Source organism: Gadus chalcogrammus, chromosome 22, assembly GCF_026213295.1.
Source record: "Gadus chalcogrammus isolate NIFS_2021 chromosome 22, NIFS_Gcha_1.0, whole genome shotgun sequence".
Classification (NCBI taxonomy): domain Eukaryota; kingdom Metazoa; phylum Chordata; class Actinopteri; order Gadiformes; family Gadidae; genus Gadus; species Gadus chalcogrammus.
This window is the reverse complement of record NC_079433.1, coordinates 1940945-1966863: the sequence shown is the minus strand read 5'-3', so window position 1 is coordinate 1966863 and position 25919 is coordinate 1940945. Positions and strand designations below refer to the sequence as shown.

The following is a 25919-nucleotide window of genomic DNA, read 5'->3' as shown; positions in this document are numbered from 1 at the left end:
AGTTGAGACGCTGATGTGACCTTTGCTCGCTCTTAGTGATGGCGGTGCCATCAGTCGAGTTCAGCATCTTTAACTTAGGCTAAACTTCAAATATACGACAATGTTTGAAATTGTGTTAAATGTTCACAAAGTTATAAATGAAGAGAGAATTCAAACGGTTCTGTGTGTGGTTTGTTAACTCAAACTGAGTTATATAGCTGCTACATATTTATTTAAAATATACATGACACATACAGGTACCTACCAGAGGCGTCGTCAGCCCCTTTTTACTGGGGCACGTGCCCCAGTAAAAGTCTCCAGTGCCCCAGTAAAATTCCATTGATCATTATTAAATTAATCTGCAGAAGCGCCGCACTCGCTATGGAATCGACAGGATTCATCAAGTACATCTCCTGCTGCCTCGGGAGTCTTCAGTCGAGCCTGCCTCTTACCAGCCAATCAAAAAACGAAAGGGGCTACATAAAAGCCAATCAGAAAATAGCCCTATTGTATCTGGGTAAGATTTAACGCAACAACCAATGAAAAAAATCAGTTATTTACGGATTCGTCCACGTGACTCTTCTGAATGTTTCAGTGGTAAAGTGTGTAAAGTATGACCAAGTGTTTCTTTCTGTTCAATAGTCTAGATAGAACTTTATCAATCCCCTGTAGGAGAGATTTGTTAATAAAACAATAATGGTAAAAAAAATAAGGAATCTCCCACTTCCGGCTTCCATGAAAGAGAACCATACTAATTCACACAATAGCGTTGATGCAAATCTAGCATTAAAGGTTAATTTAAGGAAGTTCTCTCCAGTCACGCTGAAACTAGTTTGCTAGTAGTAGCGCTTTAATTTGCAGTGTAAGAGAATTCTGAGAAATCTGAATGCTGACAAAATTCTCAGAATTCTGACACTGCAATTTATTTGCACGCTACGACTAGTGAACTACTTTAAAAAAAACTCGACACTGCGACCAGGCGACAAATGACTGGTGAGAAGCTTCTTAAATTAACCTTTAATGCTAGATTTGCAGCACTTTAATTCCCGTCAACTTTGTTTTCTAACACCAGCATTTCCACAACTATGCTCATGTTCGTGACTGCTATAGGCCTACAAAACCATTTATAGTGCATCTATTTTTCTGCTGGGTAATGCAGCTTTAATTTGGGCTCTGATTCTGAATAAATGCCGCTGCTGAACTGTGTGAATAAATAAAGGGAACTGAAATCTAAAGAAGACACATGGTTTTGATGTAGGCCTACCGTGAATTCCAGCTGAAAGTGGAACATTGCTGCCATCAGGGGAAATTAATGTAACCTAGGCATATTGTAAGTAGCTTTCAATTCCTTGTTTTTTTGTTGATCATGTTTCGTTGGAAACCACGGGAGCTGGAAACAGCCCAGAGTAAGTCATCTCCTTTTTTAACGTTACAACAAATTCACAACTTGTTTGACACAAACAATGACAACTTGATTACTGTTAAAGAATGTTGCCCACATAATTAGCACCAGTTTTTCAATACTGAGCGTCTGTAGCCTGTAGTTTTATAGCACACACACACACACACACACACACACACACACACACACACACACACACACACACACACACACACACACACACACACACACACACACACACACCATGCGTGCACGCACACACGCGGAAAATGAATAATGAATGAAAAATTGTCTGTCTTCAAAACTTGAGGAAGTTTTAGTGGACAAAAACTTCCTTAACACAAAAAAGGAAATTATGGATATACAGGGTGTTTTTAACATATATGGATCCAACAATGTTCCCAACACTGACACAGATAATTCAGATCATTGCACTCACAATTCCTGTAAACAGTTGTAGTTGTGAGCGATCTTTCAGTGTGTCGAGAAGGCTCCACACCTGGCTTAGGTCAACCATGGGGCAAGGAAGGCTTCACCAACTTTCTCTTTTGTCCATTGAAAAGGAGCAACTATGCAAAGTGAGTCAAAGCCACGTTATTGACCGCTTTGCCACCATGAAGGCGCGGCGATACAGCTTAATAGTGAAAAAATAATCATTAAAAAAGGCTCTATGCAGTAGTGTATGGCCTTATTTAGTTTAATTTAAGAGCTTTGATGGTTCTATAACATTTTCCAGGTTGATTGGTGGCAATGAGCCACCTCACCTTAAGTCAGAAATTCTATTAGTTTTAAACCTTGTTTCTTGCCTTTTTAGTACATGTCGTTCTGGCAAAATTATGCTGTTTCCACACAGCTTCTAAATAAATATAGATGTGTAGACTTCTCCTGATAAAGAGGTGAAGGTCATAAAGAGACTTTTTGTTTATTTGTCAGTTACCTTATTTGTAAATCTTTGAGATGTGTATGTGTTTAAATAAATATAATTGTACGGTACTCATGAATCCATCTTTGCGTCTTTACCTTTACCAGTGCTTTAATATAGCCTACAATATGACAGTGACAATGATTTTGAAGCTTGTACATACCCTTCTGTATCCATCTATTTCATATTGTGCACACGTAAAAAAAAAAATGTTGGCAGTTGGGGGCCTTTGCCCCAGTAAAACTCTAGGTCTAGCAACGCCCCTGGTACCTACATTGGCGTGTGTTTGCTACGCGAGGGCAGACCACAAACGGTACAGCTTCCTTTTTGCGCGACTCGAGAGGAGACCCGGAACAGGTGGCAGTCTTGGCGCTCGTAGTACACAGCGCTACAACCGCTAAAACCGGACGCCGATACCCGAGAGAACCTTATAATTGGTTGAAATCATTAGAATGTGGTCCGGTTCGGCGCTGGTTCTGCTCTGTGGAGTTTGGACCGTGAACGCAGGTAAATAACGGTTTTATTCCGACTAATCCGAGAAAGTAAAAAAAAAGTACTTGCCACTATTTTTGGCAACGCATCTGTCTGACGCATTCTCATATACGTGTATGTGTGCACAGCACATGCATGTATACATGTGCACATACACGCATGAGAATGCATATCTATTCAGACCTGTAATTCATGTCTTAGACTTTTTCACACAGCTATAGATAATTTCTTTTTTTTATTCTCTATTTATGGTTATATTTACTTACTTCCTCGTCCGCAGCCAGCCAGCTACACTCCTCACTCCTCACTACTCAGTATCTGTGTACTGACAAGTATATGTAGCCATGTAGCCTTTTTGTGATGTAGTGACACTTAGTGAACAAATGTACCTGTCATGAAGGATGACTTAAGTCTCAAAAGAGACCTAAGGCCTGTATACCTGCATAACTGTTAATTGAACTTAAAAGATATCCAGATGTTGGAAATTAACATCAATATGAAAATCTTCAACCAGGAAATAATCATAATCAAACCTTTTGTTTCAATCTGAGACAAAATAAGTTGCATAATAAAATCACAAAGTCAAGACGAAGCTCTCTCTCTCTCTCTCTCTCTCTCTCTCTCTCTCTCTCTCTCTCTCTCTCTCTCTCTCTCTCTCTCTCTCTCTCTCTCTCTCTCTCTCTCTCTCTCTCTCTCTCTCTCTCTCTCTCGCATCATAGAAGAACTTCTAGCAGGTCAGGAAAACCTGTTTGAAAGGAGATGAAAAATACACATATTGCATTCCTCTCACCACATGCAATAGTCATCACCTCAGTAAACAATAAATTAATTGAAAGATTAAAATAAATTCAATGGCAATTATTGCAAATTAAACTAATTATTTCCTATAGGTTTACTTGTATTTTGTGCTAAAATTCAAAGTATCTGATCTGTATTTACAATACAGCTTGATTCTGCATCTCTATTTACAGCTCATTAATCCCTGTCAATGTTTACTGTTGCTATGGCAAAAAGAAACTGCTGACGTTAGCAGATGTTAGCTAGCTTAGCTAAATCATCTGAACAATGATAACCCATAATATCACAATTCGGCATATTTAAACAATAAAACTACCAATAGTCACAGCCCTTCAACTCTGGGCTAATATGTTGTCACAAGTATGCAGTTAATACGGTCACATCACATTCAATGTAAAAACATTTTCTACTTTGTTTTGAACATGTCTCAAAATGTAGCCTAGCTAGCCCCAGGCTAACGTTACTTAGCATATATGCCTCTGTCATGCTAAATTTGTACCGGCTGCCAAATTTGTACCGGGCGCGTCATCCATACGTAATCCATTCCAAACCTGCATGGCAGCAGATGATCGCATCGTCCGTTGCCGGGCAGGTTTCAAAAAACATTTGCGCTCATGTTGCCAAAGACGAAATAACATAATACAGTTAACGGATCGCTAGATAACACTTGTTTTTACTTTATATTTGTATTGTATTTAATTGTTTAATCAAATTTAGCAAGTAAACTGAGTGTTTAAAGCAGGTCAAGGACGAAATAGCACAATACAGATAACAGATCGCTAGATTGAAGGTTCGCGAATGTTCGTGAACCTTTCACGTCATTCGACGCGATCGTCCGTTGCCAGGCAACGGACGAAGCGATCATCTGTTGCCAGGCAGATTTGGAGTGGATTACGTATGGATGACGCGCCCGGTACAAATTTGGCAGCCGGTACAAATTTAGCATGACACCTCCACTCGCTCGTCTCCCGGCGCAGCAGCACCTGCTGGGGTGTTGACCCCGTCACCAAATAGGTCTGACAATTTAGAACATTTAGCAGCTTCCACCTCCAGAGACTTCAGCTTTTTCAGTGCCACCCGAGCGTTTCTTACGTTTATCCATGTTCAGCTCCGTCCCGACTCCCGCGACTCCGGCCCGCGCCATGAGGTCCCACCCACCCTGGTTTGTGCTGTGATTGACAGCACTGTCAGGGCTCTCTGAGCCTTTCAGCCCATGATTGATTGACAATGACAAACATAGACCAATAATATGCGTCGATGCTGGCCACACACTGCTAGCCCTCTGTAGCCCATTGGCCGGCCCAATTGGAGGGAATTTAGAGAGAGAGGAAAAAAGAAAACATAGCGGACCTGACCAGCCCACATTGGATCAACTGCCCACCGGGACGATGCCCGGCATGCCAGGCGGCCAGTCCACCCCTGGGACACTGTGCTGTCGGAGGAGACGTAAAACCGACGTCCTGACTCACTGAGGTCATAAAAGATTCCAGGGCAAAAGAGTAGGGGCTTCCCCGGGGTCCTGGCCCAACCAGGCTCATTCAGTCTGGCCCCTAATCATCCTCCTGTATAATGGGCTGACTCATTAATTCACTCACTCTCCACCTCAAGCTGGTGTGTGGTGAGCATTCTGGCGCAGATTGGAAGCCGTGCATCACCCCAGTGGGGGCTACACGCTGGTGGTGGTTAGTGAGGTCCCCCTTCACTGTAAAGCGTCTTTGAGTGTCTAGAGAAGCGCTGTATAAATTCAATCCATTATTATTATTATGAGGTAGTTTACCAGTGTTCTGGTAACTCACAGAGTCTACCTGGCAACACGCACACAATAACTTGTATTATATACCCCTCACAGCTCATAAACCTTTATTTAAAACGTTGTTCTGAAATTTGCAAAAGTCATTGTGCTTTTTATCTAGAAAACACGCAGATCAACGTTAACGTGTATTTGTTTACAGCCAACTAGTTATCACGAAACCATGAGAATAGACCAATAGCTAGTAGTTATACCACTACCAAAACACATTTAATTTAGACACAGACTCTTGCTGTGCCAGTTAGAGGCTGTGTCAGTCAGTAAGAGGCTGTGTCAGTACACTGGAAAAAGGGTTTTAAGCCGTACTTCATCTGATTATTATTTTGTAATTCAATTCAAATAAACATTTTTTGTTTTATTTTTAAAATAACTTTTTTTTATTTCAAAATACTGTGAAATATAGATATTTTTAATTAGGAGCTCAATTAAGAAATATCCATTTTGACAAATGTAAAATTTTAAGGTTGTGTATTCAACTGATTAATAATTTTGTCATTCAATCCAAATATTTTTTTTTGTTTTCTTCCTAAAACACTGTTATACTTGATTAGGAGCTCAATTTAGAAATATTTGTTCAGACAAATGTACAATTTCAAGGTTACGTACAAGCCTGCGCATGCGCATTAAATACAAAGACGCTTACGACTACTGGACCAAACCGCAGTGTTGCCAACTTAGCGATTTTGTCGCTATATTTAGCTACTTTTCAGACCCCTTTGGCGACTTTTTTTCAAAACAGCGACAAACGACAAATCTAGCTTCTTTTTCAGCTGCTATTGGTGACTTTTGGCGACTTTTTGAGGTGAAAGCACTAGCCTTGACCAGAGTGACGATGACTCACTGGTTCTGTGAGCTAGGACAGTCTGTCTGTGTCTGGAGGGAGGTCTGGAGTTGGTCTAACTCTGCGATTTAGATTGTTAATATATATTGTATATTGTGTGGCGATAGTAGCTCAGGTGGTAGAGCGGGTTGGCTGGTAATCTGAAGGTTGTTGGTTCGATCCCCGGCTTCACCAAGCAGTGTATCGAGGTGTCTTTGGCAAAGCACCTAACCCTGACTGATGTCGCGATGTGATGTCGAATCCAGACAGAAGCGCCCCAAGGCCATGAAGCGGCGAGAGCCGAGCGGGAAAAAATGATGATGATGATGTATACAATAATGAGAAATAATTGTTTGATTAAATTGTAATCTTTTTGATTGGATAAACCAAATTATTTCTGATAGATATTTCTTAAATGAGAACCAATTGTTGGAGTGAATCAATATTTTTTTGTTTAGGATTTAACATACGATTTAAATGTATTAACTTCATTCAAAGAATAGAATTATACTTGGTGCCAAGTTGTATTATTTTGTTTTTATGAACATAGGAAATATTGTTTGAGGCAAGCTATATATTTGTCATTGGCTCAAGTTATGTAATATAGATGTGAACCATTACCCATGTTTTTCTTAATTGGTTCAACAGAAGGCTTTTTCCAGTGTAAGAGGCTGTGTCAGTTAGAGGCTGTGTCAGTTAGAGGCTGTGTCAGTTAGAGGCTGTGTCAGTTAGAGGCTGTGTCAGTAAGAGGCTGTGTCAGTTAGAGGCTGTGTCAGTTAGAGGCTGTGTCAGTTAGAGGCTGTGTCAGTTAGAGGCTGTGTCAGTAAGAGGCTGTGTCAGTAAGAGGCTGTGTCAGTTAGAGGCTGTGTCAGTAAGAGGCTGTGTCAGTTAGAGGCTGTGTCAGTAAGAGGCTGTGTCAGTTAGAGGCTGTGTCAGTTAGAGGCTGTGTCAGTCAGAGGCTGTGTCAGTTAGAGGCTGTGTCAGTTAGAGGCTGTGTCAGTCAGAGGCTGTGTCAGTCAGAGGCTGTGTCAGTAAGAGGCTGTGTCAGTAAGAGGCTGTGTCAGTTAGAGGCTGTGTCAGTAAGAGGCTGTGTCAGTAAGAGGCTGTGTCAGTTAGAGGCTGTGTCAGTAAGAGGCTGTGTCAGTTAGAGGCTGTGTCAGTAAGAGGCTGTGTCAGTTAGAGGCTGTGTCAGTTAGAGGCTGTGTCAGTAAGAGGCTGTGTCAGTTAGAGGCTGTGTCAGTAAGAGGCTGTGTCAGTTAGAGGCTGTGTCAGTTAGAGGCTGTGTCAGTAAGAGGCTGTGTCAGTTAGAGGCTGTGTCAGTTAGAGGCTGTGTCAGTCAGAGGCTGTGTCAGTTAGAGGCTGTGTCAGTTAGAGGCTGTGTCAGTAAGAGGCTGTGTCAGTCATTAGAGGCTGTGTCAGTAAGAGGCTGTGTCAGTTAGAGGCTGTGTCAGTTAGAGGCTGTGTCAGTTAGAGGCTGTGTCAGTAAGAGGCTGTGTCAGTTAGAGGCTGTGTCAGTAAGAGGCTGTGAGATATGATAACATTTTATTATCGTGTTGGGGATTTACACAAAATCCTTAAATATCACGATATGCTTAAGAATGCAAAATATCAAATGAAAGAGAAAGCGAGGCAGAGTACCGGGGACACTGAGGCCCGCGGGGGTCAGTGACTCGTCTGATCCCTTCAGTGCTGTTGAACCCTGCTCCTCAGAAATCAACTCGCTGACCTACATCTACACGGCCTTCACCCGGCCCGTCGGCCTGCCCGGCATCCACGAGTTCTCAGCCATCGGCCTGCTGGACGGCCGGCCCATCGACTACTTCGACAGCGACACCCAGGTGAAGGTGCCCAGGGAGGACTGGATGAAGGAGCGGCTGGACAAGGAATACTGGGACAGGGGCACCAGCTCCCGGCAGACCAAACAGCAGTGGTTCAAGGTCAGCCTCAAAGTCCTCAACGACCGCCTGAGGAAGAACGACACAGGTGCTCTGTCTGTCTGTCTGTCTGTCTGTCTGTCTGTCTGTCTGGTTGGTTGGTTGGCTGTCAGTTGTCTACCTGTCTGTCTACCTGTCTGTCTGGCTGGCTCTCTGTCTGTCTGGTTGGCTGTCTAACATTCTGTCTAACTGCGTTCACACTAGGGGTGTGACCGGGCACACGTCACGTGTACACGTGTAACCGGTTAGTAAATCAATACCGTTTAGGAAAAATCAGTAAACGAAATCAAAATGACACATACTATTTATTTAGCGATTAATAAAGCAATGAATGTTCCACTTGGACAACATTAAGGAGCTAATAAATGCACGTGATAAATGTTGTGTAACTGAACACCGGGCATTAGGCAACACGGGTCTTCTCAATGGCGTGGAACGCTCCGTTCACTTGCATGGGTAGTAGTCCGGTAACTTGTCAACCCCAGCGTCTTTGGTTGCTAAGCAACCAAAGACGTTCGGCAGACTATTTCTCTGCTGATCAACACTACGAATGCTGGTAACGAATTATAAATTGTAAAAAGACACACCATGTGAAGTTATTTTTTCGTTTTGGCAAGTAGCCGTGTAATAAGCGGGATAATGTAGTATAGAACGTCGCCGGTCATTATCCAAAATAAGCCCCTTCAGGGCGAAGCAAGACACCTCCGCTGTGCGTCGGTGTCCTGTTCAGCCTGTCGGTGCTTATTTTCCCGATAATGACCGGCGTTCTATACATTATCCCTTAGCCTACATATATATTTAGCAGAGTAGGCCTAAGTAACAAATGTGTACAAAGTTACACGTGTATGAAACCGGGCTAGGGCTCATAATTACAGTTAATGTGTCGGGCCGGGCTCAGACAGAACGTGCACGGGCTCGGGTCGGGTCGGGCTTGATTTTTTCTGGGCCCGATCTAAACCCTACCCTCCATTGGTCGTATAGCGCGACTGCGGTCCACTTAAAAAAATAAATAAATAAATAAAAACGGTTAACCGTGTACACGAAAAAAAAGGGGTTGTGTAACCGTTTACAATTTTTGGTAACCGTTCGCACCCCTAGTTCACACCAAACACGACATTTGTCGCCTGTTCGCGTTGTCGCGCCACAAAGCATAATCTGTCGCTGTGCAAGTTTTGTCGAATTTGTCGCGCCACAACAAGATAACCACCATTGCATGTCTTTACCTATTGTGGAAGAGGAAGAGACGTCGGAGGACCCGACGCAGTATATTCATAATATTGTAATGACCACGGAGGAGGCAGTGAATGAAGTATTGAATAGACAGAGATTTATTAGATAGGCCTACCTAATAAACCGTTGGAACACACAAGACCAGAAACAAACCCAGAGAAGCCCAATCCCTACGAGAGCTCCCCGCGCTACGGCCATCCGGAGGCGCACAGAGCTTTTGGCCGTGATATTATTTATACAAATATTATACTATATACTATTATATTATATATAGAGCTCTGGGAGTCGCAAACGGCAACATTCTCTTTCTCCTCCATGCTGCAGTTCACCCCGGACTGCACTGCACTGAGTACGACGGTTGAACGCTGATTGGCTGTTACGTATATTTAAACTTTGACGCAAAATTTGCGTCAAAGTTTAAATATTTCAACTCAAGCGAATTTGTCGCGCCACAAATCCTCGTGAATGCGCTCCCCTGTGCACGGCGAAAGTGTGGCGCGACAAATCAAAACTTGTCGCCGGTTTTCTCTGGCGAAAAATTCGCCCGATACGCGTCTATACGTTCACTTTGAATGGGATCCTGTCGCCCCGTCGCGTTTGGTGTGAACGCACAGTAACATTCAGGCATTCTATTGTTTCCTCTCTCTCTCTCTCACTCTCTCTCTCACTCTCACTCTCACTCTCACAGTTAACCACTATCTCCAGTGGAGACATGGATGTGAGGTAAACACTACAGGCTCTGAGAGGAAGATCAGTGGGATTGATCAGTACAGCTATGATGGAGACGACTTCCTGTCCTTCGACAGCCATCACAAGCAGTGGGTCGCCCACATGGACGGAGCCATTCTGACCAAGCGCAAGTGGGACGGCATCCAGCAGCTCAACGACTACACCGACGGCTACCTTCACAACGAGTGTGTCCAGTGGCTGGACACCTTCCTCAAATACAGGAAGGAGGCCAATATTAAGGCCTGTAAGTGTGGAACCGTCCCCTCAGCTGTAATCTGACATCACAGAGTACCAGAGCCCGATCCATACTGGATTTAAGGGGCCGATACCGATACCGATATTAGGGAGAAAACGATAACAGATATCAACCGATTTTCAAAATATAGATATATTTACATTTCTAAAGATTCATGTCGGCAAACACTTTCGCCAATACCGTTATAGGCTGATTAAAATCAGCCAACCGATATATGGGTCGGGCTTTATACGCGGGTTGTCAATATATTGCAGCCTGCAGCAGCCTTTAGGACCATGGACCTTAGGTCTCTGGACCATGGACCTTAGGTCTTTGGACCATTACGTCAGTTTAACAACATTCGGACCATGGGGAACCCAAAGCCTGGCAGCCTGGATCCAAACGGGAATAATTGTGTTTCTTTCCACAGCACCACCAGAAGTTTACATATCCGCCAGGCCATTTGAGAACAACCTGAAGCTCAGCTGCCTGGCCACAGGCTTCCACCCCAAGGAGATCACTATGAACATCAGGAGGGACGGCCATTTGGTGGACCGCGACGATGGTCTGCAGTCCACGGGGATCCGTCCTAACGGGGACGGGACCCACCAGATCAAGAAGTGGGTGATGATTCCTAGGGGCGACACGGCCAACTACACCTGTGAAGTCAACCACCCTGCGAGCAACATCCATGTGGTCGAAGAGTGGGGTAAGAGTCTTGTGGGGTAAGAGTCTTGTGGGGTAAGAGTCTTGTGGGGTAAGGGTCTTGTGGGGTAAGAGTCTTGTGGGGTAAGAGTCTTGTGGGGTAAGAGTCTTGTGGGGTAAGAGTCTTGTGGGGTAAGAGTCTTGTGGGGTAAGAGTCTTGTGGGGTAAGAGTCTTGTGGGGTAAGAGTCTTGTGGGGTAAGAGTCTTGTGGGGTAAGAGTCTTGTGGGGTAAGAGTCTTGTAAGAGTCTTGTGGGGTAAGAGTCTTGTGGGGTAAGAGTCTTGTGGGGTAAGAGTCTTGTGGGGTAAGAGTCTTGTGGGGTAAGAGTCTTGTGGGGTAAGAGTCTTGTGGGGTAAGAGTCTTGTGGGGTAAGAGTCTTGTGGGGTAAGAGTCTTGTGGGGTAAGAGTCTTGTGGGGTAAGAGTCTTGTGGGGTGTAACGGTGCGGCGGCCCGTTACTGCAGGCAGTGGATACAAACAGGACTGACACCGGGATTTACAAGTACCCTTTTATTAACACACACAGAACATTCAAACACTTTCATGACGCCACCTGCAACACACAAAAACATACGTTATGAGGAAGCCGGTCAGGGGACACGGTACAAACAAGGACAACGTAAAAACACTCGCGTTACGGTTGCGCTGGCTTCCGGGTGCCGGGGACTGCGGGAGGACCCGACGTGAAGTCCGGAAGAAGATTTGTGCGGTTTGGGGGTGACGTCAGACGGGCGAGACCAAGTGTGTGGGAGGAGTGGGGTGTGTTGGGGTACTTGGGGAATATTTAAGGTGTCAGGGAAGTAGGGGGTAAGGATAGGTTTTAGACGAATAGGTCTGGAGTAAGGTGTGTAACTAGGGGTGGGGATAGGTAAATCGGAAATGTGTAGGGGAGGGTTAATTGAATTAAAAGTGGTATGGTTCAGGCCATGTAGGATATATTCAGGTCCAAATCATGTAGGTGGGGCAGAAGGGCCTGAGGTGAGCGGGTGACAACACCTGGCTCTTCGACCAGCCAAGAGCTTAATTAGTGCCGAGGGGAGGACTGTTGTTTTGTTAGATTATTGAAAGTTTAGTTTATTGAAAGTTATTTTGAATTATTGATTTGTTTTTTTGTTTACTCATCTTTAATGTTTGCCTCCTGATGGATATTTTTGTACCTGAATAAATTCTTGCCAACAGCCTTGCTCACATCGGTTGCACTGCCTCCAATCCTTCCGCCGCAAGGCCAGCCAGGTAACAGATATCAACCGATTTTCAAAATATAGATATATTTACATTTCTAAAGATTCATGTCGGCAAACACTTTCGCCAATACCGTTATAGGCTGATTAAAATCAGCCAACCGATATGTGGGTCGGGCTTTACACCCGGGTTATCAATATATTGCAGCCTGCAGCAGCCTTTAGGACCATGGACCTTAGGTCTCTGGACCATGGACCTTAGGTCTCTGGACCATTACGTCAGTTTAACAACATTCGGACCATGGGGAACCCAAAGCCTGGCAGCCTGGATCCAAAGGGGAATAATTGTGTTTCTTTCCACAGCACCACCAGAAGTTTACATATCCGCCAGGCCATTTGAGAACAACCTGAACCTCAGCTGCCTGGCCACAGGCTTCCATCCCAAGGAGATCACTATGAACATCAGGAGGGACGGCCATTTGGTGGACCGCTACGATGGTCTGGAGACAACGGGGGTTCGTCCTAACAGGGACGGGACCCACCAGATCAAGAAGTGGGGGATGATTCCTCGGGGCGACACGGCCAACTACACCTGTGAAGTCAACCACCCTGCGAGCAACATCCATGTGGTCGTAGAGTGGGGTAAGAGTCTTGTGGGGTAAGAGTCTTGTGGGGTAAGAGTCTTGTGGGGTAAGAGTCTTGTAAGAGTCTTGTGGGGTAAGAGTCTTGTGGGGTAAGAGTCTTGTGGGGTAAGAGTCTTGTTGGGTAAGAGTCTTGTGGGGTAAGAGTCTTGTGGGGTAAGAGTCTTGTGGGGTAAGAGTCTTGTGGGGTAAGAGTCTTGTGGGGTAAGAGTTATGTGGGGTAAGAGTCTTGTTGGGTAAGAGTCTTGTGGGGTAAGAGTCTTGTGGGGTAAGAGTCTTGTAAGAGTCTTGTGGGGTAAGAGTCTTGTGGGGTAAGAGTCTTGTGGGGTAAGAGTCTTGTGGGGTAAGAGTCTTGTGGGGTAAGAGTCTTGTGGGGTAAGAGTCTTGTGGGGTGTAACGGTGCGGCGGCCCGTTACTGCAGGCAGTGGATACAAACAGGACTGACACCGGGATTTACAAGTACCCTTTTATTAACACACACAGAACATTCAAACACTTTCATGACGCCACCTGCAACACACAAAAACATACGTTATGAGGAAGCCGGTCAGGGGACACGGTACAAACAAGGACAACGTAAAAACACTTGCGTTACGGTTGCGCTGGCTTCCGGGTGCCGGGGGCTGCGGGAGGACCCGACGTGAAGTCTGGAAGAACATTTGTGCGGTGTGGGGGTGACGTCAGACGGGCGAGACCAAGTGTGTGGGAGGAGAGGGGTGTGTTGGGGTACTTGGGCAATATTTAAGGTGTCAGGGAAGTAGGGGGTAAGGATAGGTTTTAGACGAATAGGTCTGGAGTAAGGTGTGTAACTAGGGGTGGGGATAGGTAAATCGGAAATGTGTAGGGGAGGGTTAATTGAATTAAAAGTGGTATGGTTCAGGCCATGTAGGATATATTCAGGTCCAAATCATGTAGGTGGGGCAGAAGGGCCTGAGGTGAGCGGGTGACAACACCTGGCTCTTCGACCAGCCAAGAGCTTAATTAGTGCCGAGGGGAGGACTGTTGTTTTGTTAGATTATTGAAAGTTTAGTTTATTGAAAGTTATTTTGAATTATTGATTTGTTTTTTTGTTTACTCATCTTTAATGTTTGCCTCCTGATGGATATTTTTGTACCTGAATAAATTCTTGCCAACAGCCTTGCTCACATCGGTTGCACTGTCTCCAATCCTTCCGCCGCAAGGCCAGCCAGGTAACAGATATCAACCGATTTTCAAAATATAGATATATTTACATTTCTAAAGATTCATGTCGGCAAACACTTTCGCCAATACCGTTATAGGCTGATTAAAATCAGCCAACCGATATGTGGGTCGGGCTTTACACCCGGGTTATCAATATATTGCAGCCTGCAGCAGCCTTTAGGACCATGGACCTTAGGTCTCTGGACCATGGACCTTAGGTCTCTGGACCATTACGTCAGTTTAACAACATTCGGACCATGGGGAACCCAAAGCCTGGCAGCCTGGATCCAAACGGGAATAATTGTGTTTCTTTCCACAGCACCACCAGAAGTTTACATATCCGCCAGGCCATTCGAGAACAACCTGAACCTCAGCTGCCTGGCCACAGGCTTCCATCCCAAGGAGATCACTATGAACATCAGGAGGGACGGCCATTTGGTGGACCGCTACGATGGTCTGGAGACAACGGGGGTCCGTCCTAACAGGGACGGGACCCACCAGATCAAGAAGTGGGGGATGATTCCTCGGGGCGACACGGCCAACTACACCTGTGAAGTCAACCACCCTGCGAGCAACATCCATGTGGTCGTAGAGTGGGGTAAGAGTCTTGTGGGGTAAGAGTCTTGTGGGGTAAGAGTCTTGTGGGGTAAGAGTCTTGTAAGAGTCTTGTGGGGTAAGAGTCTTGTGGGGTAAGAGTCTTGTGGGGTAAGAGTCTTGTGGGGTAAGAGTCTTGTGGGGTAAGAGTCTTGTGGGGTAAGAGTCTTGTGGGGTAAGAGTCTTGTGGGGTAAGAGTCTTGTGGGGTAAGAGTCTTGTGGGGTGTAACGGTGCGGCGGCCCGTTACTGCAGGCAGTGGATACAAACAGGACTGACACCGGGATTTACAAGTACCCTTTTATTAACACACACAGAACATTCAAACACTTTCATGACGCCACCTGCAACACACAAAAACATACGTTATGAGGAAGCTGGTCAGGGGACACGGTACAAACAAGGACAACGTAAAAACACTTGCGTTACGGTTGCGCTGGCTTCCGGGTGCCGGGGGCTGCGGGAGGACCCGACGTGAAGTCTGGAAGAACATTTGTGCGGTGTGGGGGTGACGTCAGACGGGCGAGACCAAGTGTGTGGGAGGAGAGGGGTGTGTTGGGGTACTTGGGCAATATTTAAGGTGTCAGGGAAGTAGGGGGTAAGGATAGGTTTTAGACGAATAGGTCTGGAGTAAGGTGTGTAACTAGGGGTGGGGATAGGTAAATCGGAAATGTGTAGGGGAGGGTTAATTGAATTAAAAGTGGTATGGTTCAGGCCATGTAGGATATATTCAGGTCCAAATCATGTAGGTGGGGCAGAAGGGCCTGAGGTGAGCGGGTGACAACACCTGGCTCTTCGACCAGCCAAGGGCTTAATTAGTGCCGAGGGGAGGACTGTTGTTTTGTTAGATTATTGAAAGTTTAGTATATTGAAAGTTATTTTGAATTATTGATTTGTTTTTTTGTTTATTCATCTTTAATTTTTGCCTCCTGATGGATATCTTTGTACCTGAATAAATTCTTGCCAACAGCCTTGCTCACATCGGTCGCATTGCCTCCAATCCTTCCGCCGCAAGGCCAGCCAGGTAACAGATATCAACCGATTTTCAAAATATAGACATATTTACATTTCTTAAGATTCATGTCGGCAAACACTTTCGCCAATGCCGTTATAGGCTGATTAAAATCAGCCAACCGATACGTGGGTCGGGCTTTACATGCGGGTTGTCAATATATTGCAGCCTGCAGCAGCCTTTAGGACCATGGACCTTAGGTCTCTGGACCATGGACCTTAGGTCTTTGGACCATTACGTCAGTTTAACACCAATCGGACCATGGGGAACCCAAAGCCTGACAGCCTGGATCCAAACGGGAATAATTGTGTTTCTTTCAACAGCACCACCAGAAGTCTACATATCCGCCAGGCCATTCAAGGACAACCTGAAGCTCAGCTGCCTGGCCACAGGCTTCCATCCCAAGGAGATCACTATGAACATCAGGAGGGACGGCCATTTGGTGGACCGCGACGATTGTCTGCAGTCCACGGGGGTCCGTCCTAACGGGAACGGGACCCACCAGATCAAGATGTGGGTGATGATTCCTGGGGGCGACACGGCCAAGTACACCTGTGAAGTCAACCACCCTGCGAGCAACATCCATGTGGTCGAAGAGTGGGGTAAGAGTCTTGTTGGGTAAGAGTCTTGTGGGGTAAGAGTCTTGTGGGGTAAGAGTCTTGTGGGGTAAGAGTCTTGTGGGGTAAGAGTCTTGTGGGGTAAGAGTCTTGTGGGGTAAGAGTCTTGTGGGGTAAGAGTCTTGTGGGGTAAGAGTCTTGTGGGGTAAGAGTCTTGTGGGGTAAGAGTCTTGTGGGGTAAGAGTCTTGTGGGGTCAGAGTCTTGTGGGGTAAGAGTCTTGTGGGGTAAGAGTCTTGTGGGGTAAGAGTCTTGTGGGGTAAGAGTCTTGTGGGGTAAGAGTCTTGTGGGGTAAGAGTCTTGTGGGGTAAGAGTCTTGTGGGGTAAGAGTCTTGTGGGGTAAGAGTCTTGTGGGGTAAGAGTCTTGTGGGGTAAGAGTCTTGTGGGGTAAGAGTCTTGTGGGGTGTAACGGTGCGGCGGCCCGTTACTGCAGGCAGTGGATACAAACAGGACTGACACCGGGATTTACAAGTACCCTTTTATTAACACACACAGAACATTCAAACACTTTCATGACGCCACCTGCAACACACAAAAACATACGTTATGAGGAAGCCGGTCAGGGGACACGGTACAAACAAGGACAACGTAAAAACACTCACGTTACGGTTGCGCTGGCTTCCGGGTGCCGGGGGCTGCGGGAGGACCCGACGTGAAGTCTGGAAGAACATTTGTGCGGTGTGGGGGTGACGTCAGACGGGCGAGACCAAGTGTGTGGGAGGAGAGGGGTGTGTTGGGGTACTTGGGCAATATTTAAGGTGTCAGGGAAGTAGGGGGTAAGGGTAGGTTTTAGACGAATAGGTCTGGAGTAAGGTGTGTAACTAGGGGTGGGGATAGGTAAATCGGAAATGTGTAGGGGAGGGTTAATTTAATTAAAAGTGGTATGGGTCGGGCCATGTAGGATATATTCAGGTCCAAATCATGTAGCTGGGGCAGAAGGGCCTGAGGTGAGCGGGTGACAACACCTGGCTCTTCGACCAGCCAAGGGCTTAATTAGTGCCGAGGGGAGGACTGTTGTTTTGTTAGATTATTGAAAGTTTAGTTTATTGAAAGTTATTTTGAATTATTGATTTGTTTTTTTGTTTATTCATCTTTAATTTTTGCCTCCTGATGGATATCTTTGTACCTGAATAAATTCTTGCCAACAGCCTTGCTCACATCGGTCGCACTGCCTCCAATCCTTCCGCCGCAAGGCCAGCCAGGTAACAGATATCAACCGATTTTCAAAATATAGACATATTTACATTTCTTAAGATTCATGTCGGCAAACACTTTCGCCAATACCGTTATAGGCTGATTAAAATCAGCCAACCGATACGTGGGTCGGGCTTTACATGCGGGTTGTCAATATATTGCAGCCTGCAGCAGCCTTTAGGACCATGGACCTTAGGTCTCTGGACCATGGACCTTAGGTCTCTGGACCATTACGTCAGTTTAACACCAATCGGACCATGGGGAACCCAAAGCCTGGCAGCCTGGATCCAAACGGGAATAATTGTGTTTCTTTCAACAGCACCACCAGAAGTCTACATATCCGCCAGGCCATTCAAGAACAACCTGAAGCTCAGCTGCCTGGCCACAGGCTTCCATTCCAAGGAGATCACTATGAACATCAGGAGGGACGGCCATTTGGTGGACCGCGACGATGGTCTGCAGTCCACGGGGGTCCGCCCTAGCGGGGACGGGACCAACCAGATCAAGATGTGGGTGATGATTCCTGGGGGCGACACGGCCAAGTACACCTGTGAAGTCAACCACCCTGCGAGCAACATCCATGTGGTCGAAGAGTGGGGTAAGAGTCTTGGGGGGTAAGAGTCTTGTGGGGTAAGAATCTTGTGGGGTAAGAGTCTTGTGGGGTAAGAGTCTTGTGGGGTAAGAGTCTTGTGGGGTCAGAGTCTTGTGGGGTAAGAGTCTTGTGGGGTAAGAGTCTTGTGGGGTAAGAGTCTTGTGGGGTAAGAGTCTTGTGGGGTAAGAGTCTTGTGGGGTAAGAGTCTTGTGGGGTCAGAGTCTTGTGGGGTAAGAGTCTTGTGGGGTAAGAGTCTTGTTGGGTAAGAGTCTTGTGGGGTAAGAGTCTTGTGGGGTAAGAGTCTTGTAAGAGTCTTGTGGGGTAAGAGTCTTGTGGGGTAAGAGTCTTGTGGGGTAAGAGTCTTGTGGGGTAAGAGTCTTGTGGGGTAAGAGTCTTGTGGGGTAAGAGTCTTGTGGGGTAAGAGTCTTGTGGGGTAAGAGTCTTGTGGGGTAAGAGTCTTGTGGGGTAAGAGTCTTGTGGGGTAAGTGTCTTGTGGGGTAAGAGTCTTGTTGGGTAAGAGTCTTGTGGGGTAAGAGTCTTGTGGGGTAAGAGTCTTGTGGGGTAAGAGTCTTGTGGGGTAAGAGTCTTGTGGGGTAAGAGTCTTGTAAGAGTCTTGTGGGGTAAGAGTCTTGTGGGGTAAGAGTCTTGTGGGGTAAGAGTCTTGTGGGGTAAGAGTCTTGTAAGAGTCTTGTGGGGTAAGAGTCTTGTGGGGTAAGAGTCTTGTGGGGTAAGAGTCTTGTGGGGTAAGAGTCTTGTGGGGTAAGAGTCTTGTGGGGTAAGAGTCTTGTGGGGTAAGAGTCTTGTGGGGTAAGAGTCTTGTGGGGTAAGAGTCTTGTGGGGTAAGAGTCTTGTGGGGTAAGAGTCTTGTGGGGTAAGAGTCTTGTGGGGTAAGAGTCTTGTGGGGTAAGAGTCTTGTGGGGTAAGAGTCTTGTGGGGTAAGAGTCTTGTGGGGTAAGAGTCTTACAGAGTCTGGGGTTTCCTCTTCAGCCGCTGAGCAGGTGGGGCAGCGTCCAGACCTGTGGGGTACCCCACAAGACTCTTACCCCACAAGAGTGCATGGAGGACTCAATAAGAAGTATCATTATTCTACTGGCGCTGCCTGATGAGTAGGATACGAGATGTAGCATGAGTCCTATGGAAGTATCAACGGCTGATGTTGACTCTGTTGGATCGTGTTTAGATCAGGGCGTTGTTCCTGTTCCACCCCCCATTGGACTCATTGTCGGGGCTGTTGTTGGTCTACTGGTGGTGGTGGGGCTCATTATCACTGGTGTGGTGATTATCCTCAGGAGAAGGAGGACACCAGCGGAAAAAGGTAACATAATATAGTTTAACGTTAATACACTAATATATTGGATAGTTTAATGTTAATACACTAATATAAAGGATAGTTTAATGTTAATACACTAATATAATGGATGGTTTTACATTAATACACTGATGATACGGATGGTTTAACATTAATAGACAGATTGTTTAACATCAACATTGTAACTCACTGTACTGTACTTTGTATTGTAGTTGTCACGATCCTGCCCGTGCAGATGGAACACCAGACCCTACTCACAGGTACACCTTCCATCTCAGTTTACTACCCTCTATGAATACTCAGCTTTATGAAGTACACGTCATTTGTTGTGTTGACCAGGACCTCAGTACTGTAGCATTTAAATATCACTACAAATAATATCATTACTACCCTAACTAATACTACAAATAACATCATTACTACCCATTACATTGTACTGTACTGTTTTGTGAAAGGTACATACCATCTCAGTTTTCTATCTAGGAATACTCTATGAAGCTTAATATTTGTAATATTTGTAATGTATGTCTTGCCTTGCTGTACTTGGTTGTTGTCAGTTTTTCTTTTTCTTTTTTTTCTTTCTATCTTAATCAGAGCATTCGTGAGAAACAGTTTTATTCTACTGTTACTATCATACGTGCACACAAGATCCATTGATCTTTCACTGTTGTATCGCACAGGTGCCAGCTCTGGTATCGGCTCTGGTCCCAGGGATGGTTCCAGCTCCAGTCTGGACCATCCCCTTAATACAACTCAGGTCTGAGTCCCGATCACCACATCCTGGGGTGTCTTGTTACATTCAAGACTTCCACTCCTGATTGCTTGGTTTCTTCTACGCTTTCTTTTATGCTTCTTCTTTAGTGTTGTAAATAAACTTCCAAAGCTTTTTAAATCTTATTTGGAAAATAACTTCACACCATGGTGTGTCTTTTTACAATTTATTCGTTACCAGCATTTGTAGTGTTGATCAGCAGTGAAATAGTCCGCTATAAGACGTTGACGTCGCTTAGCAACGGAAGACGCTGGGGTTGACAAGTTACCGGACTACTACCCATGCAAGTGAACGGAGCGTTCCACGGCATTGAGAAGACCCGTGTAATAAAGGCCTATAAAATGTCTGTTTATGGCATAGATTTCTCCTCAAATTAGGCCAATAAAGCAATGATAACAAAAACAAAAAAAACACAAACGATCGATTGTTTAATTGTTTAACATGAATTGGCTAAACAAATGACCACTGTAGCATATTTAAACACAATTCAAATTGACCAGAGAATTATTTCCATTGGTCATTGTCAGTGGCGGCTGCCGATCAAACATGTTGGTGGGGCACAGTAATAGACAGGGGGTCTGAGGTTCTTCCCCCCCCCCCCCCGCCATCATTTTTTTGGAATTTAATAGATTTGATTTCCTGTATTCTGGTGCATTTTGGGGATGGCCACTACCTATTTACCTGCTTTTCATTCAGATTCATAGCCTACATCCTGACTTGCAGGGCCTGGACAAGCTTACACTGCATATACAGACCTACTTCATGGCCATTCCACCAGCCATTGCTATTTGACCCATTGTTGTTATTCGGATATTGAGACAAATCATGATCACTGTCCTATAGCGTCCATTTTTCTCAATGTCTACTTCAAATGCAGTTAGAAATATGGGACAGTTGCTTCATTTTGTTTATATGCTACAGGCCGAAAGACCGAATTAATATGTAACTTACCTGCTCCTTTTAAGTAAAACATTGCTTGGGGAGTCCAATTCCTCCACTGAAAAGGGTGGAAAGTGCTTACAACTCTCTGCTAGTTAGCGATCTATGACACTGTTGTTTTTTATTGGTCGTCATGAATAAAAACACAAGGGGCAACACTGTTGTTTTTTATTGGTCGTCATGAAGAAAAACATAAGGGCCTGTAAAGACTGTCTTTGTCAAATAAAACATGAGGGGTAACTGTCGTTTTTTATCGGCCATCATGAAATAAACATAAGGGGGAACACTGTCGATATTCATCAAATAAAACATAGGGGGTAACAGTGTAGTTTTTTATTGGTCGTCATGAAAAAATAAATAAGGGGCAACACTGTTGTTTTTTATTGGTCTTCATGAAAAAAAACACTGTTGTTTTTATCATATGAAACGTAAAGGATAACACTGTCAGTTTTTATCTGTTGTCATGTCATGTCGTTTTTATCACATGAAACATGAGGGGTGAAACTGTCGTTTTTCTTTGGTCGTCGTGAAAAAAAAGATAAGGGGTAACACTGTCGTTTATATTGGTCGTCAAGAAAAAAAACATAAGGGGTAACACGGTTGTTTTTATTGGTCGTCATGAAAAAAAACATAAGGGGTAACACTGTCGAAATGTATCGAATAAAACAGGGGGTAACACTGTCGTTTTTATCACATGAAACATGAGGGTTTGAAACTGTCGTTTTTCTTTGGTCGTCGTGAAAAAAAAGATAAGGGGTAACACTGTTGTTTTTTATTGGTCGTCCTGAAAGAAAACATAAGGGGTAACACTGTTGTTTTTTATCAAATGAAACATGAGGGTTGACACTGTTGTTTTTTATTGGTCGTCAAGAAAAAAAACGTAAGGGGTAACTGTCATTTTTTATCGGCCGTCATGAAATGAATATAAGGGGTAACACTGTTGTTTTTTATTGTTCGTCATGAAAAAAAACACAAGGGGTAACACTGTTGTTTTTTATTGGTCGTCATGAAAAAAAACACAAGGGAAATAATAGAAGTACACACATACATTTTAATGTCATGTATATCCTCTTTATTGATGATTGATTATTGTGTATTGTCATCGCCTCAGTGGTGCAGTGGAGTGCACTCTGCCTTACCCACTGGAGACCGCGACTCAATTTCTGTGGAAAACGCAATATCTATAATTTTAAACGTAATGCTATCATGTCTATTGCATGTCTATTGTCATATATAACCTCAGACATTTATAAATTACTAATCTCAGTGGGAAGTGGAGAGAGCTGTGTGCTAACCCCCTGGAGACCGGGGTTCAAGTCCGGTTGATGTCCTCTGTTGGAAGACTCTTATTTCTATTTCATGCGAATTATAAAGTCAAGTATAACCATTGTGATGATTTTATTCGGTGTCTTGATGGTGCATTGATAAGTTCGGAGGTTAATACTCTAAACAGCTCAGGTTCGGATCCCCGAAAAAACGTAGACAGGGGTACAACTGTTGTCATTTATTGGTCGTCATGAAAGAAAACATAAGGGTTAACACTGTCTTTTTTTATCAAATGAAACATGAGGGTTGACACTGTTGTTTTTTATTGGTCGTCAAGAAAAAAAACGTAAGGGGTAACTGTCGTTTTTTATCGGCCGTAATGAAATGAACATAAGGGGTAACACTGTTGTTTTTTATTGGCCGTCATGAAAAAAATCATAAGGGGTAAAACTGTCGTTTTATATTGGTCGTCAAGAAAAAAAAACATAAGGGGTAACACTGATGTTTTTTATTGGTCGTCATGAAAAAAAACATAAGGGGTATCACTGTTGTTTTTTATTGGTCGTCATGAAAAAAAACATAAGGGGTAACACTGTCGTTTTATTGGTCGTCAAGAAAAAAAACATAAGGGGTAACACTGTTTTTTTTTATTGGTCGTCAAGAAAAAAACATAAGGGGTAACACTGTTGTTTTTTATTGGTCGTCATGAAAGAAAACATAAGGGGTAACACTGTCTTTTTTTCTCAAATGAAACATGAGGGTTGACACTGTTGTTTTTTATTGGGCGTCAAGAAAAAAAACGTCAGGGGTAACTGTCGTTTTTTATCGGCCGTAATGAAATGAACATAAGGGGTAACACTGTTGTTTTTTATTGGTCGTCATGAAAAAAAACACAAGGGGTAACACTGTTGTTTTTTATTGGCCGTCATGAAAAAAATCATAAGGGGTAAAACTGTCGTTTTTTATTGGTCGTCGAGAAAAAAACATAAGGGGTAACACTGATGTTTTTTATTGGTCGTCATGAATAAAATCATAAGGGGTAACACTGTTGTTTTTTATTGGTCGTCATGAAAAAAAACATAAGGGGTAACACTGTTGTTTTTATTGGTCGTCATGAAAAAAAACATAAGGGGTAACACTGTTGTTTTTTATTGGTCGTCATGAATAAAATCATAAGGGGTAACACTGTTGTTTTTTATTGGTCGTCATGAAAAAAAACATAAGGGGTAACACTGTTGTTTTTTATTGGTCGTCATGAAAAAAAACATAAGGGGTAACACTGTTGTTTTTATTGGTCTTCATGAAAAAAAACACTGTTGTTTTTATCATATGAAACGTAAAGGATAACACTGTCAGTTTTTATCTGTTGTCATGAAAAACCCATAAGGGGTAACACTGTCGAAATGTATCGAATAAAACAGGGGGTAACACTGTCGTTTTTATCACATGAAACATGAGGGGTGAAACTGTCGTTTTTCTTTGGTCGTCGTGAAAAAAAAGATAAGGGGTAACACTGTTGTTTTTATTGGTCGTCAAGAAAAAAAACATAAGGGGTAACACTGTTGTTTTTTATTGGTCGTCAAGAAAAAAAACATAAGGGGTAACACTGACGTTTTTTATTGGTCGTCATGAAGAAAAACATGGGGTAACACTGTTGTTTTTCTTTGGTCGTCATGAGGAAAAACAAAAGGGGTAACACTGTTGTTTTTATTGGTCGTCATGAAAAAAACATAAGGGGTAACACTGTTGTCTTTGTCAAATAAAACATAAGGGGTAACACTTTCGTTTTTATCAAATGAAACGTAAATGGTAACACTGTCATTCTTTATCTGTCGTCATGAAAAACCCATAAGGGGTAACACTGTCGGAAAAACTATCGTTTTTACCAAATGAAACATGAGGGGTTACACTGTCGTCTTTCTTTGGTCGTCATGAAAAAAAACATAAGGGGTAACACTGTCGTTTTTTGTCGGTCGTCATGAGAAAAAACATAAGGGGTAACACTGATGTTTTTTATTGGTCGTCATGAAAAAAAACATAAGGGGTATCACTGATGTTTTTTATCGGTCGTCATGAGAAAAAACATAAGGGGTGACACTGATGTTTTTTATTGGTCGTCATGAAAAAAAACATAAGGGGTAACACTGTTGTTTTTTATTGGTCGTCATGAAAAAAATGACGAACAAAAAAAAAAAAACACAAGGGGTAACACTGTCGTTTTTTATTGGTCGTCAAGAAAAAAACATAAGGGATAACACTGATGTTTTTTATTGGTCGTCATGAAAAAAAACATAAGGGGTAACACTGTTGTTTTTTATTGGTCGTCATGAAAAAAAACATAAGGGGTAACACTGTTGTTTTTAATTGGTCGTCAAGAAAAAAAACACAAGGGGTAACACTGCTGTTTTTTATTGGTCGTCATGAAAAAAAAGATAGGGGGTAACACTGTCGTTTTTTATCAGTCATCATGGGAAAATAACATAAGGGGTAACACTTTCGTTTTATCAAATGAAACGTAAAGGGTAACACTGTCGTTCTTTATCTGTCGTCATGAAAAACCCATAAGGGGTAACACTGTCGGAAAAACTGTCGTTTTTACCAAATTATACATGAGTGGTTACACTGTTGTCCTTCTTTGGTCGAGATGAAAAAAAACATAAGGGGTAACACTGATGTTTTTTATTGGTCGTCAAGAAAAAAAACATAAGGGGTAACACTGTTGTTTTTTATTGCGCGTCATGAAAAAAAACACAAGGGGTAACACTGCTGTTTTTTATTGGTCGTCATGAAAAAAACATAAGGGGTAACACTGTTGTCTTTGTCAAATCAAACATAAGGGGTAACACTGTTGTTTTTCTATTGGTCGTCATGAAAAAAAATATAGGGGGTAACACTGTTGTTTTTCATCAGTCATCATGGGAAAATAACATAAGGGGTAACACTTTCGTTTTTATCAAATGAAACGTGAAGGGTAACACTGTCGTTTTTTATCTGTCCTCATGAAAAACCCATAATGGGTAACACTGTCGAAATGTTTTGAATAAAACACAGGGGGTAACACTGTCGTTTTCACCAAATGAAACATAAGGGGTAACACTGTTGTTTTTTATTAGTCGTCATGAAAAAAAACATCAGGGGTAACACTGTTGTTTTTTATTGGTCGTCATGATTAAAAACATAAAGGGTAACACTGTTGTCTTTGTCAAATAAAATATAAGGGGTAACAGTGTCGTTTTTTATTGGTCGTCATGAAAAAAACCATAGATGTGAATGGTGTATTTCTCACTGTTGTGTCTTATTTGCTTCTGTGTTGAGTTTTGACACAATGAGCACAGTATAGCAAAACGCGTTATTTGCATACGTTTTCTTCTACGTATCTATTATATGCCAATTTTTATATGTTAAAGGTTGGGTACGCGATTTACGAAACGCCAGCAGATTTTGAAAATACACAACTCAAATGGTCCTACCCCCTCTCCTTCAACGCTGACTCTGACTCCACCCATTCCAAGTACCTGGACGCGCAATCATGCACGAGCGCGAACAGAGATGCGCGAGAGCGAGCCAGGCT

At 43.6% G+C, this 25919-nt stretch overlaps 1 protein-coding gene across 2 annotated transcripts; it reads left to right on the top strand.

Annotated features, from left to right (window-relative positions):
- Window positions 1-226: 226 nt before the first annotated feature.
- Window positions 227-24319, top strand: LOC130375587 (uncharacterized). 2 transcript variants are annotated; one of them, XM_056582604.1, is made up of 15 exons: window positions 227-2810; window positions 7934-8206; window positions 10076-10360; window positions 10782-11060; window positions 12233-12286; window positions 12598-12876; window positions 14012-14065; window positions 14377-14655; window positions 15620-15673; window positions 15985-16263; window positions 17425-17478; window positions 17790-18068; window positions 19243-19377; window positions 19584-19631; window positions 20052-24319. In XM_056582604.1, the coding sequence occupies exons 1-15, from the start codon at window positions 2756-2758 to the stop codon at window positions 20132-20134; spliced, it is 2490 nt and encodes an 829-aa protein (XP_056438579.1). In that variant the 5' UTR covers window positions 227-2755; the 3' UTR covers window positions 20135-24319. The 2 variants fall into 2 exon arrangements, with proteins under 2 accessions (XP_056438579.1, XP_056438580.1); XM_056582605.1 differs by lacking the exons at window positions 15620-15673; window positions 15985-16263 and having other exon boundaries at window positions 228-2810.
- Window positions 24320-25919: the final 1600 nt, after the last annotated feature.

Excerpts from the sequence above, each read along its gene's own strand:
- LOC130375587 (XM_056582604.1), top strand. The coding sequence starts at position 2,756 with ATGTGGTCCGGTTCGGCGCTGGTTCTGCTCTGTGGAGTTTGGACCGTG. Across the intron at positions 12,287-12,597 it reads TCCGCCGCAAGGCCAGCCAG|CACCACCAGAAGTTTACATA; the intron begins GTAACAGATATC and ends TTCTTTCCACAG. Across the intron at positions 19,378-19,583 it reads GAGGACACCAGCGGAAAAAG|TTGTCACGATCCTGCCCGTG; the intron begins GTAACATAATAT and ends TTTGTATTGTAG.